Raw genomic sequence first — 15484 nt, 5'->3', positions numbered from 1 at the left:
AAACACAATGAACAAGCATGGGGTCTTGTACAGACAGGGCTGTGGGACTAAGGGCCTTGGATATGCGAGGTGGAAATTTAGGAGAGGTGGCCAGCCATCTTTCACCCACTTCCAAGCTACTCAGTCAAAATGCTGAGCTCCTGGGCCAAGACAGCCCAGCTGATGGTGACATATTTGTTCATCCATGGTAATGCTCTAAAGCTAATCTCTATTAGAATCTGTTCTGAACTAAAGAGAGTGTAAACACAATTTAACTGAAATGTTGAGAGGTGTGTGCTTCCCCAGGTTTTCCAGAAAATCGCAGCTCTGCTAAAAAAGGTCCCCGCCTCTCTCATTTGTGTCTCTCTACAGGAAACTTGCCTTCTTACTTGAGGGATCCTGTCACAGAAATGTGTGAGTCCTTGGATAAATTTGGCTTGGTGACGGCAAAGCTTCCCTCAGAGACACTGGTACTTCCGCTGTGCTCCTTTTCTGCCCTGACCTAAGTTTCTCAGTGTCAGTCCCTCTGCCAAGTCAGAGGATTTGCCCTTTTCCCACTTTCCAGCCACGAGGTATCCTCTCCTTTCTCTTATCCCTTTTAGGACGAGCTGGGGTTCGAAGTGTCCACGACAGTGGCTGAAAATGAGATGGGGGCCTCAGGAGTGAGACCCCTGGTCGTGCAGCGTTAGGTCCTACTGGGTTCTTACCTGTGTGGTTTGTGGCAGAATTCTGGGAAGCTGCCGGGGGATGTCTGACTAGCTCCGATGGAGCTCCACAGCCTTGACAAGAGGAGCGGCCAGGCAGTCCTGTGCGATGCTGTGGACTGGCATTCAGGACAGCTTCCTGGTGACCAGGCAGATGCAGCCGCCGCCAGAGCTGCTCTCTGCTGCCAGAGACACTGTATGTCAACACCAAGAGCAGCTGAGATGGAAGGGTCTAAACTTAGCCCTGCTCCGGCATGCCCCTCCTCCTCTCTGCAAGACAGTGTTATTCAGACGGACTCCTTGCCACCAGGGTCTCTCAACTCAGGGAACAACCAAGTAACAGCAGGACGGAAAGTCTGCAACTGCTGCAGCCAGGAATTCGAAACTTCTTTCACCTGTGTGGATGAGAATGTCAACCTAGAGCAAAGGAACCCGTGCTCCCCTTCGGCAAAAGGGAGCCATTACCTGGGAGACCTTGGCTGGGGAAATCCGAATGAGTGGTCTCATGAGGCTGCCATATCCTTGATATCTGAGGATGAAGATGATATAAGTTCGGAAGCCACATCTTCAGGGAAGTCCGTAGACTATGGTTTCATCAGTGCCATCTTGTTCTTGGTCACTGGCATCTTGCTGGTGATCATATCTTACATTGTCCCGCGGGAAGTGACGGTGGATCCCAACACCGTGGCAGCCCGGGAGATGGAACGTTTGGAGAGGGAGAGCGCAAGGCTGGGGGCGCACCTGGATCGCTGTGTGATTGCAGGACTCTGCCTGCTCACCCTTGGGGGGGTCGTTTTGTCCTGTTTGCTGATGATGTCCATGTGGAAAGGGGAGCTATATCGTCGCAACAGGTTTGCCTCTTCCAAAGAGTCTGCAAAACTCTATGGTTCTTTCAACTTCAGGATGAAAACCTGCACTAATGAAAACACCTTGGAACTGTCCTTGGTAGAGGAAGATGCCCTTGATGGATAGAGTTAATTCTGGTTGTGAGCCTACTGAGAGTCTGCGTTAGCATTTTATATGAAGACCAACCAACCAACCACATTCCTTAAAATTAACAGTGCAGTTTCTTTGCTTGGCAAGAAAGGCTTATTTCCCAAACCAACAGCCAGTGAGTGGTTTTGTTCTGGATGTATTTTTTATTTGGAAGAAAAGCTATGTAAGATGCATAAAAAACTACAACCAGCTACACCTGTTCTAAAGAACTGAGATTAATTCATCTATAATGGCCATCAGCTTCTACTTCTATAGCAAAATATTTCTAACAACCAGTGTACAAATGATTTCTCTTACATGCTATAGGGTATTATTCTTTGGACATTAGTAGGTCCTACATACAGTAGGATCAAGTACATACGTACTTTGTGAAAATGAACTTAAGCACTAATCACATAATAAGGCTTATATTTAATTCTCAAAGGTGCTTATCCATTCTCTTGCTAAATTCTTTCTTCCTCTAATTTGGCTGAATACTAAAATATAATGTTTTGAATTTGAATATTTTGAAGCTTGGGGATGTTGATTATTTTAAAAAATGCAAAAACACATCTGTTATACTTAAAATTATTTCTGTGCTCAGAAGTGGTAACTAAGTCATTAGAATAAAGTTTCCAGTAAAAGAAAAATAATGTAAATCATTATAAGACCAATCTGAATTTAACCCAGAATGGTAGTGCCAGATAGTAGCCAGTGTTGCATGCCCATTTTCTAGATGAAGTAAAATTAGTTGCTTATATAAATTTCATTTTCTGTTTGTGGTTTAGCCATTAGACAGTTACCCAGGCTCTAGAAGTCTTTCCTGGTTCTTACACCAGAGAGGCAAAGCATAAGACATTTTTAATGTGTTTCCAGACATATAAACCTCTAGGCAGGTCTAAGTCATGATTGGCTTAGACACACACCCAGGTGACGTTTTATTGTCGTTTGGAAAAATACAATGCGATACAATTGCAGCTAGACTCTTAAAGACTGTGCCTAGAAGTTGGTTTCACTTCTCTAGGCTAAGCAACAAGCCATTGCCCCAGGATGGCAGCCGTCCTTAAGCCCATAGCCAAAAAATTAAAAAATGAGTGACAGAGAGAAAGAGTAAACACAGTGATTTAGTGGGAACTGTGTCCTCCCCAAAACTTACCTCCTCCAACAGTGGTCTAAGCATCATTTTTTCTTTAATTTTAAAATTAAAAAAAAACTTTTTTAAAAGATTTTATTTGAGAGAGGAATGGGGGAGCTCCATCCCAGGATCTCAAGGTCCATGAGATCATGACCTGAGCCAAAGGCAGATGCTTAACCAACTGAGCCACCCAGGTATCCCCATAAGTATTCCGAGTTCCTCATCCATACCCACATTAACTGTGAAATCTTGCCTCGTGACATTCAAACTTGCTCGGTGAGAGGCATGATGATCAAAGTGGTCACAGCTTTGTAGAACCCACACCCAGAGTCCACACTAACACCCTGTCTCTGTACAGTTATGGTTCAGAAAGGGGTCAGAAATGCATCCTTAGAAATAGCTTGCATTTTGCAATTAATCCTTGAGGTGTTTCCAACCTCCCATTGTAAGAGTTGTTTTAACTTCCATGGGGGGGTGGTCATTCTTAAAGAAGACTGGAACTTGGAATTTGGGGTGGAAGAGCAGAGAATAGGAAAGTGAGAATACAATTTCTTTATAGATTCTGAAGCCTAATTCTAATGCCGAAAGTTATTGTTTTTGAGGATTGTGGAAAACATCGATGACTTTGGCTGGCAGGGTGTGTGAGTCAGGATATTTATGTGAATGAGTTCCTGTGGCCGTCAGAGATTCACCTGATGAGTTTGGAAGACTGTGTTTTACTAAGGGTTCAGATGAGATGCAAAAAGGTAGGATCAGAGGATAGTAAAAATAGAGAGGGCAGGCATTAGGTAAAAATGAGAAATTTTATGGACATAAGAGGAAGCTAGATATAGCTCAATTTGGAAATAATTGGGAGACTATAAAGATGGTATTTGTTATCTATTGCTGGTTCTTTGTGCTTTTTAAACAAAGTTTTTTTGTTTCATGTCATGGTTTGTGTTGAAGCTGACTTACAGCAGTATAAATTTCATTTTTTGAAGGTTTGTGAATTGTCAGATTCTGACCTGCATAGAGACCCACTTTACATGAAATTGAGGCAATAAATGAATGATATCCTTGGCTGGGCGAGTAGGTCTGAGTCTGTCTCTTTAGAAAAATACGTTTAAAAAAATTCATGCTTGTTCTTAGAAGCTAAGTGCGATCAGCTGAGTTTTGTTTTATTTATTGGTAAAACATGATTAGTTAGCTGAATTGCAGACTGATCTGAATTAATATGCCGCTCGATTTTCAGTCATGAAGGAAGACAAATTAGAGAATCAAGTGTTAGGAAGTTTTTCAATTCTATAAAACTGGATAACGAAGAAAAAGCCAAAGCTTTTCATTGGGAAACATATAATGAATCTTACAGCACGACCAAATTACAAATAGTTCTGATATGATCTAAAGGATCTCTCTCTCTCTATGCATATATATATATATATATATATATATACATAGATATATAGATATAGATACAGACAGAGATACATATATAGGTATAATGGAATATCTATATCTATCTATCAAGATCTATCCCACTATATCTATATATGTATTTCTATCCATATATATAAATAGGGATCCCAGATAGGGATACATATATAAATATGCCATTATATCTATATATGTATCTCAATTAGAAAAAGATATGCATGAGGAAAGACCTAAAAGTCAGAATATATTTCTTTCTTTCCTTCCTTAAAATTTTAAAATTGAACTATCATAATTAATGCTTATTTATTTAAATCTGTTTGTCTACAGGACGCATCTGTTTATATATGGGACACAGCTCTTTGAAGGTTCTACTTAAGTGATGGCAGACCATTACTCTAAGAAGAACCAGTTCAGAAAATCATCTGGGTGTCTCCTTGAGTGCTGTGTTGACACAGTGCAGCTAACTGCCTTAAACAGCTTTCCTCCAGTATTCAGGTGTGTAGTTCTAGTCCATCCTATCTATCAGTGCCTGAATTCAAGATGAGGATTACTTGAATTTAAAGTCACCCTGAACTTTAGACTCTATTGTTTCCAACCCGATAAAGAGGTTTTTGGCTCTAAATGTCTTAATTTAGAAGTACTTTGGCAAGATCAAGTGATAAATGTTATAGACATTGAACCGAGATAGCTGTGGTGTTGCTGGGCTTGGATCCGTCATGGAGATCTTGACCTACATCTATCTCTTGAACATGGTGCTGGTTGTTGTTTATGAAAGTTTTCATTGCTAGACCTGGAACAGCAACTTCTTTCAGAGGTCCGTGTTTAGATCTTTTTACCAGGTTTCGAAAAACTAAAGTGAGTTACTTTCCTAATCTTAAGAGAAAGCAGATCATTATTCAGCAGTGTGGTCCAAAGGGGTGAGTACAAAAAAGAAAGCTTTCTTCATGACTACTGGGATCTATATACTGCTATGGACTGCTATGGACTGTTTAATCCTCCTAATGACTTTAATAAACTGTCTCTTCTTAGCGCATCTTAAACTGTTTGTGGTAGAGCTGAATGTTTCTTTGCAATGATGAGTGTCCTTTCTAGACATTTAGAGCTCCTGAAGCAGACCTATATTCTGGCCCCCTCACAGGGAGAAAGTCTTTTCTCTAGGCTCCTCACTTCATAACTGATTCATAGTTTAGAGGAGCACAGGACTACTTGGAACCATGAAATCCTTGGTGGCTATGGTGCTTTTATCCGTATGATTACTATGCCCCCTTGGTTCTGTACTGCTAGAGACTTGCCTAATATCAGTATTACATGCTTTGCTATCTGCTTAATATATCTGCGTCCATCCCTCTCATACTTACTTGTTTTGGGAACTCAGCTGGACCAAGGCTGGCCCATGTCCTTTGAGGTGCAAATTTAGACAAAGAGACTGCCCTGCTAATTGTGCCTTCCCTTTGCCCCGCAGTGTAAGGAGAGTGATTGAGTGAGCACTATGCCAGTTGGATATCAGGAATTAGGGTTTGGTTTGGGTTCAAACCCTAAATCCAAGTGGCTCTACTTTTTGTTACTTCTTTGTGACAGGCAGAAATTCAGGCAAGAGCATTTGAACATTTCAGCCTTCATCTTTGATATGCGCAATGACAGGCATATGCAAAACCTTAGCTGGATTAATCATCTAGAGTTAAAGAAGAAAATCTTCTATATACTTAGTAGGAGCAGGTTTTTCCATCTGAAGGTCAGATTCCATTGCAGCAATTATTGCTACCACAAAAATGTGGTCTGACAAAAGAGATTCACAACCTTCACCAGTGGTTCACCTATTCAGCAAGATTTAATACCACCAGCTAGGTTCCACTGTGACAAAGGAATAAGACAGATCCTTATAGTTCTCTGTAATGGAGTTTGACCTTTCCCAGAATTGGGCATAAAGAATGACTACAATGGAAAGAATTATAATAATGAACTCTCACTGGCTTTTCCCAGTATAAAGGGTTCATAAGAAAGAGAATTAACATGTCATTATCTTTCAGCTGATTTTCAGCTATATCATTTTATGGTTCATAGTATTCTAGAATATTCTCTCCCTCCAATTTTTATGGGCCTTTGGAAATAATTTGCTTGATTTGTGCACTGACACTGTAAAAATAAGATGTTATTTTAAATATGTAAAATCAATTTCAAAATCTGTGGCTTACACTTAAGAGCATACCTGTGGTTTACGTTTGTTAGTGTGTAAGTTTATGTCCACTCAAGTCTGTGTATGTATTAGGAGAATATTTTATAATTATAGAATTGTAATATCCAAAGCTATTGTTAGAATAATTTTTCTTATAGGAAATTTGGCATGCCTTAATGTTGACTTTAAGGACAGGAGAAGTCTTTCACAGGTCATGAATGAAGAATTTAGAATCAACCTCAGAATGAGATGCCATAATTACATAGGTCTCTTTTGGCTCTTCAACATCTCACAGATGTTTGATTTATTTTTTTAACTGTGCGATTTCAGGCTTATAAGATTGTGGCCTATTTAGAATTAGTTTACCATGAACTATTATTTTATTTCAAGGAAATATGGAGAGTATATAGTATTTTCTTTTGCTCCAACTTTTAGTAAATCTCCTGTGTTTTGGGAAGAAAGAGCCTTATTTTCTCACTGCCGTCTTCATGTTTCCTAGCCAGGCTCTGAACAAATGTTATACAAGAAAGCGAAGATTGATTATTGCTATATAGTATATTGAGAGTTTCTATTTTGTGGTCTTATTGTGCTTTTTATTTTATTTTATTTTATTTTTCTTGCCAAATAAGAAAAATAATTTGATGTTGATTATGTGTTTTAATATGCAAAAAGGGCAGTTATTAAGGTTATGGGCTTTTTCTTAGGGCATGTGATGCCTTATATGTTAATAGCAAATGTATCATATTTTAAAATAAAACTATTTATTAAGGTGTTTCATTGCATTTGTTTTTGTTTATTTAAGTCTGAATCTGTGATGCTGATTTGGTCTTTTAAAATTATACTTGAAATTATTTGTTCAAAAAAATTGAAAGTATTATTTACCCTGTTTCAAATACAACATTCTTCTTATCACCATAACATTGAACAATGTACACCATACCTTATTATTTTACTTTATATGAAAAAGTCAAAGCTATTTGGATTTACTCAGTATTGAACTTAGAGTATGAATTGTGTGATGTGGAAAAAAATACTCGAATTAGTATTTACTAGTATTTTAAAAAATACTCATCTAAATATTTAGAAACCTTTGAGATGAGAAAAAATATCAAATTAACTTATGTTCCTGCTCTAAAGCTTCTATTAATCTACTTTTGATCTCCATTTTCATTTGAAGGTTACACAATTATTTATATTATTAAGTAAAATTTTATCCTTATTATGTATAAGTTCTGTCAAGGTTGAGAACTGTAAAGGGACAATTTGAAGTGAGACCCCATATATTTTATATATATATATATATATATATATATATATATATATATATAAATTATACACACACACACACAGGCTATACACACACACACACACACACACACACACTCACATATGCTGTTTTCGCTAGAAGACTCCCCCCCCCCTTTTTTTTGTTGTTAACCACCTCCAATCATTTAGAATGAGATACATATTGCTGCTACAATTACATTGAATCTTGCTACATGACTCTAACAGTTCAGCAGGGAGGCTCTTAGAGACTCTGATTGATGTAGCTACCTTCAGTTGTTGCTTGTTGTCAACTGGGAAGGAAGAAGGGAGTCTGAAAGGTCTGGAACAGGCTTTGCACCTCTTGGCAACTTGCTAGCGGGGACTAGTTCCATAGTCCCTTTCAAGCCAGGAAATGCAGTTCCATCATGTGACCGGAAATGGAGAAAGTTAGGGCTGTTTGGCAGATAACATCACAATTTGTAAGGTCTTTGTGTTGTTAAAGCACATTATGTATCAATGAATATAAAAATTCCTACATTCTCTGATCACCACTTGATCCATTTATTTTTAACATTTTTGTGCAGAGGGCAAAAATAATTATTCTAAAAATTCCCAGAACCACAATTTAGTAGTGCTTTTTAAAGAAGGAAGTGATCACAATTAGAATTACCTATATGATTTGATTGTATTATTTTATCATAAAAATGAAGAGATTAAAATATCATTCCCAATGCTTTCAGCTCATGAGCAGGAGGAAGCACTTTCTTGAGTCCTTACTATATGTTATGGAATTCACTACCTTACTCACTAAGTGTTCACAACATTTCTGCAAGACAAGCGTTATTATCTGCATTTTAAAAACATAAAAAAAACTGAAGTTCAAGAATTTTAGATGACTAGCCAAAGTTACACAACTAACAGTAGAGAAAAGATTGAAACCTAGGACAGCTTAACTAAAAAGTCATTATTTATTCCAGATTAGAGGGAATTTTACTATTCTTCCAAAAAAAATCTATTTATACTAGCTATTTCATTTTGTATTCATCATTTTATAAAGTAAAGGATTGTCATGGAATTGGAAAAATAAGAAGCTTTATAATGCACTGATACTAATATTTTGCTTTTGGATAATATAGCCATTTATCAAAATATAACCTATTAAACCTATCAAAACTCACTGCCATCCTACACATTGCTCCCACTGAGGTTCAGATAAGTTTATGCTGACACTTTCCTTGGAGCTGGAAAGAAAATGTAGTTATTCTTCCTACATGCACAGTAGTTCTCATAGGATTTATGTACTCCCCAGTAAGGAACTCAAAGATGGAAAGAGAATTATAGTTGAATGCTTACTGTATGTTAGGCAGTCTACTGAGGGTCTTGTTTAATCTTCACCACCCATGCTATAATAAGGGCTTCCTAATCAAGGAAACAAATGACTTGAAGTTTGAATGCCGGCTCCTCTACTCTTGTCAAATCATCTGAGACATAGTTTCTTCATTTGTAAAATAGGGGCAATACTGGTTGCTTTGCAGAAGTCTAATGAAACTTAGATATGATCAATGAGATGAAGGCAGAGAGGGAATCCTGTCCAGTATTACATCATTAGATCCACCATTATCTGAAGCGGGTTGCTTTGTCCCCAAAGACGGTGGGTTTTGGAAGTACCTGGGAGCTATGTTCATGTTGACGAAGTGCTGGTCGACAAATAACTGAATCCGGCCATCACCATGATAAAAAAAATAATCTCCTTCTCTTTCACTTCCACCACCTCCTTCTATTTCTTCTTTCCTTCCTTTCTACCTCTTGTCTCCTCCTTCGTCATTATCAATCATCTATGTGGAAACTACATTTGGAGGTCTCTGATTTCTCTCAGCATAGGTATGTCCAACAAAAATTATATTTCTCTTCATGATATGGAAAATCAATCTAAAAACTCTCTTGCTTAATTGAACGATATGATGGGCTAATATCTTGTACCATAATTCTCCAGACCTGGAATAGTCAATCATTAGTTCTGAGATTATGTGGCAGAAAACTCGGTCTTTTGAATAGAAGAGTTTTGCCATAGACAAGTCCAACAAATTCATTTTATTTTATTTATTTTTTTTTTTAACATTCTTAGGGTTAAAACTTAAAAGATCCTAGTCAGTGAGCAGTCTGGTAAAAAGGCTGTTCTTCACTGCCATTTATCCAGACCAGAGATTTTGTGTGCTTATGTTGAATTTATCTTTGCATTTTATTTAACCTTGTCCTTGTTCTGCCAAAGTAGCAAAATTAACTCCTCTGGAATACAGATTATTTGAAGAACAATTGCAAAAAATTGAACTTCTTTTGCCTTGATACTTAAATGACATAGTCAGCACTGCCCCCTGCTGCTGAGTGGATCTGTAGCAGGGAAACCGAGGGCACTGGAAAAGGCAGCGCATTAAATCATACTTTAAACAAGTGATAAGCCCAGGGAAGAATTCTTGGGTTGCAAGCAGAATTAAAGAGGATTGGGGGAGACTGATGCTGGATCCTGAATACTAATAGTAGAAGCTGAGGGACACCCCGAGACAGAAAGTTTCATTGATGGCAGAGCTTTATGCCAAAGATCATATTAAGGGCATAGCTGTTTTGGATAATCTCAAAAGAGCCATCCCTGAGTTGAGACAGAGAAGCCAGAGATCAAGAAGCGAAGAAACAATGCAGGGTGGAGGCAGGAAAATGTTGACTATGTTTTTGGCACGTGAAACTAGTAGAAGACACACAGAAGCCTAAGTTTCTTCTGAAGGAATTTCGTTGCCAAAGAAAGCTTTGACTACTTGATCCTTAAAAAACAGCACTTGGGCCCCCAAACTTATACGAGTAGGAAGAACACCTGAAAAGTGTGTGCAAGCCTCGAGAAGGCCATACTCTGAATATCCATTTTGACTGGCCACGGAGAACAAAAGACAAAGAAGAAAATTTGGAGGCTTGAACAGGGGCCTCAGGGAGCAGGGGATAAGGAGGTGTCTTCCAGAAAGCAGAACAGGGTCTTGTCCAGGAATCCACCCCATCACTACATAATGCCTGCCCAACAGACTTTCATAATTTCTATGAATCAGTGATGTATTGCAGTTATCATGCTCCTGTTTCATCATTCTTTAGTGTGTAAGAGGTATAATTTGTCTTTTCAGTTTATGGTTTTCCAGATGCTAAGAAGAGACATCCATATCTTATGAACAAGAGTATGCATACCCTCGAGGTCTCGGATGTGGAGCTGGAGACAATATCGGGATGAATCTTTGAGTCATTCCCTTGGGAGTTTAGTATCCCGTGTGTAAGGAGAAGGGATAGACCATGGCAGATCCATTAATGACTAAGCTTGTCCCATTTCCTTTGTGTACAGTTCTTGCTAGAGAGCAGTGGCACTACCGGGGGACTACACCATTGCACATCCCCTTTTCACTGAGGTGGGGCCAAAGGAGTAATTTGCACCAATGGAATGTAAGCAAAGTTTTGTGTCACTTCCTGGCTGAAGGAGTTAAAAAAGTTGCAGATCTTTATTTCCTTCCTTCCTCAGAGTTGACTTTGGGCCTTACAGAGAAAAAAGCCTTTAAGCTCAAATGGAGGGAGATACAGGTCTGTGGATGTGGGCTATAGTGAACAATAAGCCTACCTACAGGGAAGAGCCAAACAATTCACTTTGAAATATAAGATGTTCATCATAATTTGGGGAAAAATCTCTAGTTCCAGTTTCTTTCTTTCCTTTGCAATGACAAATCTGTTTAATTCTCAATCAAAACACCCACAGTAATCTGTTGTGGGGGAGAATCATCAGTATATCATATTAACAAGTGATTTACTAAATTTACTAAATCGATGTCTAAAGCAATTAAGAATGAAAACTAACACTACTGAGTGCTTATAAATAAGCTAGGCCCCAGTTTTCACATTTGCTCATTTAATTCACACAACAATCCCATGAGGTAGGTACTCTGATTTCTGTAATGTGATTCATGAACAAAGTTAGATTTACCATTGAAATTATTAGCTTGCCCAAAATAATTAGCTTTGACACATAGTTCATAAGTGATAGTGTTGGGATTCAAACCCAGAGTTTGGCTGGTTAATACCCGTGCTTAAGTTTAAAGCTAGTAAATTGTGGGGCTAAGGCTTCCCACGCAGGTCTGGCACAAAAATCCATGCTCTTTCTGTCTGTAATAGGCTGTCGTTTACTTCTGTAGTTCTTTTCGCCTGCACTGCCTGCCCTTCCCTCTGTCAAGGCCAAACTCATTGATGATTACTCACATCATCATTGATCTCTCCCTTCTTTAAATGACCATAGCACTTAGTATCTGTATTCTAAAATACGTTCTGTGTAGGCTGCCTTGTATTGATCACTAATTGTTTCAGGCATTAGACTTCTCTTTCCAATTAGACTTTAAACTCTGGGAAAGCAAGGACCCTCTCTTACCTCTGTAGTACCCAGATCAATACTAACTCATACCAACCACTTGATTGCTCAAGACTTATAGAAATAGAAACATGATGAATTCTCTCATTATGCCAAAAACGAGCAGTCTGGCCCCAATACTAAAGTAGCCTCTTATCCTGGTTTCCAGGATAAGAGAAGAACCCAAAAAAGGAAAAACCCTTTAGAGGAGAGCCACGAAGTGGATTAAAGTTAGAAACCACGACACAAGGGAAAATGTAAGAGAACAATGACTTCTACTTACAGAGCCAAAGGCTAAGGCATGCCTCAGTATAAAACCACAAGTTTTTAATACGTGACATGAAGAAACATTCACTTTCACCAGAAATCAAAACATTTAAATTGAAATATTAAACTGATATAATTTTTATTATATCAGTTTAGGAATGTGTTTTCATTTTTTTTAATCTTTTATTTATTTATTTGACAGAGATCACAAGTACGCAGAGAGGCAGGCAGAGAGAGAGAAGGAAGCAGACTCCCCGCAGAGCAGAGAGCCTGATGCGGGCTCAATTCCAGGACCCTGAGATCACGACCTGAACCAAAGGCAGAGGCTTTAACCCACTGAGCCACCCAGGCACCCCCATTTTTTCCTTTTTTAAAAGCAATGCAAATGCTGCCATGAAATATGTTATGTCATACATAGCTTCACAGGGGCATCAACTAATACATTTCTTTCTGGAATACGAATTAATAGTATGTACCTAGAACCTTCAAAATACCCTTTTTCCAGTATCCCACTTCAAGAAAACTTAGATTAGAAATATTCAAGGAGGGGTGTCTGGCTGGCTCAGTTGTGTCTTCCTTCGGCTCAGGTCACGATCTCGGGGTTCTGGGGCCAAGCCCATGTCCAGCTTCCTGCTCAGCAGAGTGTCTGTTTCTCCCTCTCCTTCTGCCCCTTTCCCCCCACCATACCCCCTTCCCGACTCGTGCACTCACTCTCTCAAATAAATAAAATCTTTTAAAAAAGAAAAAATATTCAAGGAGATGGATAAAAGTTTATACACAAAGTTACTCATAGTGCATTAGCTAAAAACTGAAATACGGAAAACAAGCTCATAGCTCAACAATAGAGGGATGGGGCAGGCCCATAAGAAGGATCGCTGCAAAACCACTAAACATAATTTTGGAAGATTTTTAAGGATATGGAGAAGTGCTCATAAAGTAACATTAAGTGACGAAGTTCATGATACAGAGCCTTTTCTCAAATACAGCATCATCCCAATTATGTGCTATAGATGTGATTTATATGTGCATAAGACAAGAAGGAACATTAAAATGTAAATAGCTATCTCTAGAGGAAGGTTTTTAGTAATTTATTTCTTTTGTTGCCTTCTCTGAATTTTTTTTCCTTTTTATTTCTAAATATGCTTTTAATTCCTAACAAGCATATTTTGGTAATACTTACTCTATGCCAATATTCATTTAAGAGTTTTACAACTACTAAGTCTTTTGATTTAACCTGAAAAAGACCCTGTAAGGTAGGTACCATTGTTACTTCAAAGTTACTGATGATGAAGCTGAGGCACAGAGAGGTTTAAAATTTCTCCATTCACACAGATAGTAAGTTGTGGAAACAGGATTTAGCATGCACTTAGCTATACCATGAATGTGAAAAAGTTTTGAAACCAGGAAACAAGATAAAATAATTTTTATTTGGAGCAAATAACAAATTATAAATTAATTACCTTGATTTCCCTGGGCTAATATAAGAAGATAAGAAAGCAACATGAAGAAGTCAGTTATCCATCAGGAAGACTATTCTATGGATTATTACACGATTATTACACTGGATTATTACACTGGAATAACTTCTAAGGCAAAATGTGAGAATTTTTCTTAGTAGGGCCATAGAAATGGGATTGGTGATTATTGAATATAAGTAATATCTTCTTGCTGAGAGTAGGAAGGTGTTTCTCAAGGTCCCTGCCAAGCCGATGATGCAATGATTCATGCAATAATTAACCAGGATGACCTAGGTTGTTCCTAATTACCTTTATATTCTCATCCTTCAAAGGAGCCACAAAGACAAGACTCTCCTTTCTGTAAGTATAATAATTTAATATTTTTGTCTGCAGCTGAGAATAATAAACATAACCTACACACCTTCTAAGAAGAGAGAGATACAATTGTTCTCTTATCTTTTTCCTCAGACTTTAAAGTCAACTGATAAAAATATAGTAGAAAGAAGAACTTGTCAGCATATTGTCAGGTAAGTATAGGAATTACACCATATAAATAGCTACCATGAATAATTTATTTGGTAGCTATTATTTCTGCTGAACTGTACTTCATCCATTTTCCTTCCTTTTATGAGGTTTTTATGAGTTTAGGTTTTATGTCAGAATATACGTCAGAGGAAAAAGAGATAGTATATGTTTAACAATTAAAAAAATATTCTGACTTGCCAAGAGGCCTGTAATTGGTTTTATTATTGTTGACTTCTATCCAATTGCAGTAAGAAAACAGTTCAGTAGAAAAGTTATTTATTTTCTCACTATGCTAAACCGTACTAGTTTTTAACAAAGGAGTTTTTCAGGGTGCCTGGGTGGCTCAGTGGGTTAAGCCTCTGCCTTTGGCTCAGGCCCCGATCTTAGGGTCCTGGGATGGAGCCTTGCATCCGGGCTCTCTGCTCAGTGGGGAGCCTGCTTCACCCTCTCCCTCTGTCTGCCTCTCTGCCTACTTATGATCTCTCTCTGTCAAATAAATAAATAAAATGTAAAAAAAAAAAAAAAAAGGAATTTTTCCATTTTATAACAGTGGGCCCACTTTATAGCTTTTTACTCATGGATTGAACTTCCTCCTGCAAGGGGAGAATAGTAGTAAAACTACTTGTATAATAAATAATGAGAAGCTTGTAAGTTAGGCATAACCATCTATGGAGGAAAGAGAAAGCTAGAGGGGAAAAGAGCAGAGGGAGAGGGTCTGAGAAAGTCAGAGGCTTCAGAAGAAAAAGTCTACTTGTTGACAAATTCCCGATTGCAAAGATGGGTGAAGGATTTTGAAGATCAGTGATGTTACATATTTAACATTAAGCTGTTCCCTGTTCCCAATTATTCTGTACCTTCTCTTTCAAGGTCTTCAAAGCTTTCCTACAAGTCAGCCATATCTAACAACCTTGTATTTGTGGAGCTGCGGAGAATTTAAGGATGGGCATAGAAGAGAAGGGCAGGCCCCTTGGCATTCCCCCCAGTCCACACACTGGAGGTACCAGCAGTTGCAGGGGATGGTTGTTTCAGAATTCCATGATCTTAGGGAAGCAAACGGAAGTTTGAACCAGACCTAACAGCAGCAGGTGGTTTCTGGGAGTAGCAAAAACGAACAAACAAGCGAACAAACAAAAAGGCTCTGCTATGTACTGACTCACCTATAATTTCTCC

At 38.3% G+C, this 15484-nt stretch overlaps 1 protein-coding gene across 1 annotated transcript; it reads left to right on the top strand.

Annotated features, from left to right (window-relative positions):
- The first annotated feature begins 681 nt into the window (after positions 1 to 681).
- TMEM74 (transmembrane protein 74) lies at positions 682 to 1776 on the top strand. Its single transcript, XM_059392941.1, has one exon. It carries the CDS (start codon positions 744 to 746, stop codon positions 1653 to 1655), a length of 912 nt encoding a protein of 303 aa, XP_059248924.1. The 5' UTR covers positions 682 to 743; the 3' UTR covers positions 1656 to 1776.
- Positions 1777 to 15484: the final 13708 nt, after the last annotated feature.

The sequence above is a fragment of the Mustela nigripes genome, chromosome 3, assembly GCF_022355385.1.
Source record: "Mustela nigripes isolate SB6536 chromosome 3, MUSNIG.SB6536, whole genome shotgun sequence".
NCBI lineage: Eukaryota > Metazoa > Chordata > Mammalia > Carnivora > Mustelidae > Mustela > Mustela nigripes.
The sequence above is the reverse complement of the archived record's forward strand: the minus strand, read 5'-3'. Positions and strand labels throughout refer to the sequence as shown.

Coding starts and splice junctions, on each gene's coding strand:
- TMEM74 (XM_059392941.1), top strand. CDS start 744: ATGGAGCTCCACAGCCTTGACAAGAGGAGCGGCCAGGCAGTCCTGTGC.